Source organism: Camelus ferus, chromosome 11 (assembly GCF_009834535.1).
Source record: "Camelus ferus isolate YT-003-E chromosome 11, BCGSAC_Cfer_1.0, whole genome shotgun sequence".
Lineage (NCBI taxonomy): Eukaryota > Metazoa > Chordata > Mammalia > Artiodactyla > Camelidae > Camelus > Camelus ferus.
In genome coordinates, this window is record NC_045706.1 from 31,033,166 (window position 1) to 31,037,935 (window position 4,770).

The window sequence follows — 4,770 nt, forward strand, 5'->3', positions numbered from 1 at the left end:
CATGTGACAACCTGGATTTATTATGTTTATTAAACATACTAAGTTTATGGCTGAAGGTGTTATATTAGACGCTGATATTCTCAAAGTATTATCTTTTTAAAAAATTGGTTTTTTAAATGTTTTTTTAAATGGGGGAGGAGTTAATTAGGTTTGTTTGTTTGTTTATTTTTAATGGAGGTACTGGGGATTGAACCCAGGACTTTGTGCATGCTAGGCATGCACTCTACCACAGAGCTATACCTTCCCCCACTCAAGGTGTTATCTTTTCAAATACATCTTTCCCTAAAGTAAAGCAAACCCCTACCCTACATTTTTTAATTAACTTTGATCCATTTTCTAAATAGAGAATCTAAATTACCATAGAAAAATTTACAAAATTACCTTTGGACTAACTCTCACACACACACACACACACACACACACACAGTTTCTAACAACTGTTAAGAGAAAAAAACAGCTAAAGTTTCTCCCCACAGAAAATAGATATGCACAGATGACAAATGAAGCCATACACGTAGACGTTTAGAAATCTAGTTAAATATACAAAAATAAAACCAGTGAGTTTCCCCCACAGGAATATTAAATGCAAGACAAGCACCTTCAGATTTTACTTTATTTGGAAACTATCCAGATTATTTTAATATTTAAAGACTGTGGTACTGTAGAAGAGACACATAAATATTATAATATACATTTAGAAATTAAATATAATAAAATCAACACAACACTATGTAAAAACTCATGTACACTTCAAATAAGTCCGAGGTCTGGGCGCACTCGCCATCAGATTTCCCCCTGGAAATGGGTGAACCTTGCTGGGAGATCATCCACAGGGTACACGGTGGGACTCGTTTTCATTGTAGGAGGTCCATTTAGAAGCCGCCAGTCACAATGCCTGGCCAGCTCCACTGTAAATATTTTGAGAAGAATTTTTGCAAACTCTTTCCCTACACAGCTCCTGAGGCCGCCTCCAAATGGAATGAAGCTAAACCTGGACGCATCTTCTGGGTGAGGCAGCAGAAAGCGGTCAGGATTAAATTCCTCCTTGTTGGTGAAGATATCCGCAACATCGTGAGTATCGCAGATACTGTAGATAACATTCCAGCCCTTGGGAATCTGGTATCCCTGCAAAAAATGAGGAGGTCCCAAGGGCTGACAAACTGGAACTCAACTTTCAACAAGAAAACTCTCTCACTGATATCCTTGGAGGAGTTATGAGTTGAAAGAAAGTGAGACTGGGGGTGGAGACTGGAGGTGTGAGACAGAGACAGACAGACAGACATTCAGGACGCTGAAACATGTGTTCACATGAGGCAAGACAATGTCATCAAAAGCCTAAGAAATTTAAGTCAAAGCACAGGGAAGCAAAGGGAGATTTAAAACCACAACACACAACATGGCGGGGGGTGGAGGTGCGGTTAGGAAGAGCACTTTTCACTTACATTTAATTCAAAAGTCTTAAGGGCAACCCGAAACCCTCCTGGAACTGGGGGATTCAGTCGAAGTGTCTCTTTAATAACACACCCAATGTATTTAAGCTGTTCCAAAATTTCCATGTCCAACTTGTTGTCTTGATTGCCCTTGCAAAGTAAACCCTATCAAAACAGTCATACAGAGGTGAACGGTTACTTTGTGCTCCAATAAAATCAGCCCGGCAGATGTAAACAGGGCTTAAGTGGCGGCTAGACCCAGAGGGCCCCATGATGGGAGAGTGTGAGGGGGAAACAGTGAGCAGCTAGTGACCATTTGCCTCCACCCCTGGGCCCAAATCCACTATTTACAATTCCCAGAGAATGCTGCTCACCAGTTAAAACCACCAAGTTTATCCCCCTCCCTCAATCACCACCATCCTTGCTGCCACCGCAGCCACCCAGGAGTTCCCCATTCATGCCCTTGGACACACAAATCCAAGAAGGTGGAAGCTATCTGAAAGTCTCCAAGGTTCTGCCAAAAGTGGAGGCAGAAATACCAGGTTGAACCCTGCCTGAGTGGGCTCACAGATCAAGATTCCTTTTTATTCACAAAGCTAATTCTCTTTACCCACCTCTTGGCCTAGCATTTCCCATATACTCAAGGAAGGCAGCACACTTACTTATTGAGAAATTGGCTAGAGAGCAGCTAAGTTTAAGCTAAGAGAGCCCCTCTCCCCACCCCACCCACAGTCCCCTACCTTACTCTTCAGCTCCTCCCGCACTTTCTGGAGGACATGTGGGTAGAGCCCCAGGTAAGTGATCAGAGATGTGGCCGCACTGGCCGTGGTTTCGTGTCCTCCAAAGAGGAGCTCCGTTGAAGATTGCTTTAGTGCCTAAGAGTGAATTAAGACGAACATTTTGACAAGTCTGCATGCAACTTTACAGAGCAATTACTCAGAATAGAACTGAGGGTTCTGGAGGGAAGACGGGAAGGATTAAAAGTTAGCTGACAGAAAACCTATTTAAACAGAATGCTAAGACCCTTTAGTTCAACTAGAGCAGGAAGGACAGTAAGATCCCACTCTCCCAGGAACTCTCGAATTAAAGCCTTGGTTATATTAAAAACCACCCAACATTATTTACATTTTGCAAATTCCAACCTTCCCTTTAAAACCTGGAAGGGTTAGGGGACGCAGCCTCTTCCACAGCTCTGCCGACCCGATGTCTCAACCTCTGCGTCCCATCCCTGGGGTCTGGGCGGGCTTCCCAGACTGGGAAGCTGGGCCCCAGGGGGGCACTTTGGGGATCACAGAAACTGCTCTTGGAAAGCCAGGGGATCAAACTCCCCAGTGCCTCTCCTGAAGCTGCCACTCACCTGCATGTCCAGGCTCTCTCCCCTCTCCCACGAGTGCTCAATCAACAGCTGCAGCGCATCCTTGCAGCCCCCGCCTGCCTCGGCCGCCCGCAGCCCGCAGATCTTGGCGCGAATATTCTCCTCGATGCGCGCATGGATGAGGTTCCGCGCCTTCAGGCCCTGAGCCCAGAGGCGCAAGATTGTGAGCAGAAGCACGGACCCCACTCCCCTGGCTCCGCACCCTACGTGCCGCTCTTACCCGGTACAACCCGCTGAAGGGCACGTCGATGGGCAACGAGAAGAGATTGCGGGTCATTTCCTCGAAGGCCTCCACCAACTGCTGCTCGGCTTCCCCGCCGCTCGCCAGCCGAGGCTCGCAGCCCAGCAGGATGCGCATGGCGATGCGGAACATGAGGCGCTTCACTTGGGGGTAAACTAGGAGGCCGCGCTCGCCGCAGCTCAGCCACTGCTCCAAGCAATTGCTCACTTCCTCGGTGATCACCGGCACATAGCACTGGAGCGCCTCGCGGCTGAAGGCCCGCATAATCACCTGAACTCCGAGGAGGGGAGAGCGTTAAAATCGGGCTCCATCCGCCTCTGTCGCCTTCCGGGGCCCCTTCCAGACATCCCCAACCCCGCCAGACCCAAGGCATTTCCCAGCTGGGAAAGCTACACTGAATTTAAAAGGGTCCCAGCCGCCGCCTTATGCAGCTGGCGCTCCCCCAGCACCTATCTGCCTAAAATCCTCCCGCGAATGAGGTCCCCCTTCCTTCCTGTCCAGGCGCCGCCACCCCGCCCTCACCTTCTTGCGCTGCTTGTGCGAGGAGTCGTGCAGGTTGGAGAGGCAGCCGGAGCCCAGGATGGTGCGCACCGACGCGGGCCAATGGACGGACACCAGCCTGTGCTCCCCAAGCAAGATGCGCCGCACGTTATCGGCACCCATCACTCGCACAGTGGGCCGCCCGAACAGATGCGTCTTGTAGATGAATCCGTATTTCCTGCGCTTCATCTGCAGGAACTTCCTTCGCTGCGAGAAGAAAGCGGAGGAGAGAGGCGGGCGTGAGGGGGCGCCGGGGAGCGCCGCGCCTCTGGCTAGCCCGATCCTAGACGCTGTTACCTCCCTCCCAGGGGCGCCCACCCCGGCTTCAGTGGAAGCCCGGAGCCCTACTGGGCTCCGGAGAATCGTCCTGTCCCATCCCAAACTCCCTTACCTGTAGCACCATCTGCAGTGTTTCCCCAAAAAAGGGGAAGCCCATAGTTCCAGGGGGCAAAGGGAGGGTGCAGCTGCGGTCCCGGCTGCTCACGCAGTACAGGTCCCAGAGCTTGATCGCGGCCAGGAAGAGCAGCAGCGGTAGCACGAATGTGCAGAGCGCACTGGCCAGCAGTGCCGGAAGACCCATGGCGCGTCGCGACCTCCCGCGCCACCTGCCGCCGCCGCCAGCGCTCCGAGCCCCGCCGCGCAACCGCTTTATAGGCGGCCCAGGTTGCTGCCCACGTTACCTTAGACAATTAGTTCACCCAAAGTTCATCTTTAATTGCGGATTGGGCCCCTGGCTCCTCCCCCCGCGCGGCGCTGCCCAAAATCTTTAACCGTTTGTTCCGCGCCGAGGCAGAGGCGGCGCGGTGGCGGCTTCCCTCCAAGCGCGCCTCCTGGGGTGCGGGGCTAGAAGCAGCTTGCTTCCCCCATACAAAGTGTGCGGGGACGGCGGCAGAGTCCAACCCGGGCTTCGAGGGGCGGGAACTCCAAGCCCTGGGCTTCCTGGCGGTCTTTTTGGAAACCCTCCCTCCAGGTCCGACGGGCAGTCCCAGCCCAGAGCTGCCTGAACTGGCTTTCCATTTGCAGGCGCCGGGTGGGCGCCCTTCCACCTGCTGGGGAAGTAAGGGGAAGTGCGTTCAGGGATCACCAAGCTGCCTAGTCCCATAGATGGGGAAACTAAGGGTCCAGAACGCAGGGCCAAACTTCCAAAGATCCCACAGAAGAGCCCTGGACCAGGACCCAAGCGA

The 4,770-nt window shown here is 52.2% G+C and overlaps 1 protein-coding gene across 1 annotated transcript; it reads right to left on the reverse strand.

Moving 5' to 3' along the window:
* Positions 1–595: 595 nt before the first annotated feature.
* LOC102503915 (cytochrome P450 26A1) lies at positions 596–4,252 on the reverse strand. Its single transcript, XM_006183661.2, has 7 exons — positions 3,978–4,252; positions 3,569–3,793; positions 3,026–3,316; positions 2,788–2,946; positions 2,171–2,305; positions 1,443–1,595; positions 596–1,125 (listed from the first exon to the last, which is right to left on the reverse strand). The coding sequence occupies exons 1-7, from the start codon at positions 4,164–4,166 to the stop codon at positions 784–786; spliced, it is 1,494 nt and encodes a 497-aa protein (XP_006183723.2). The 5' UTR covers positions 4,167–4,252; the 3' UTR covers positions 596–783.
* Between the last annotated feature and the right edge of the window lie 518 nt (positions 4,253–4,770).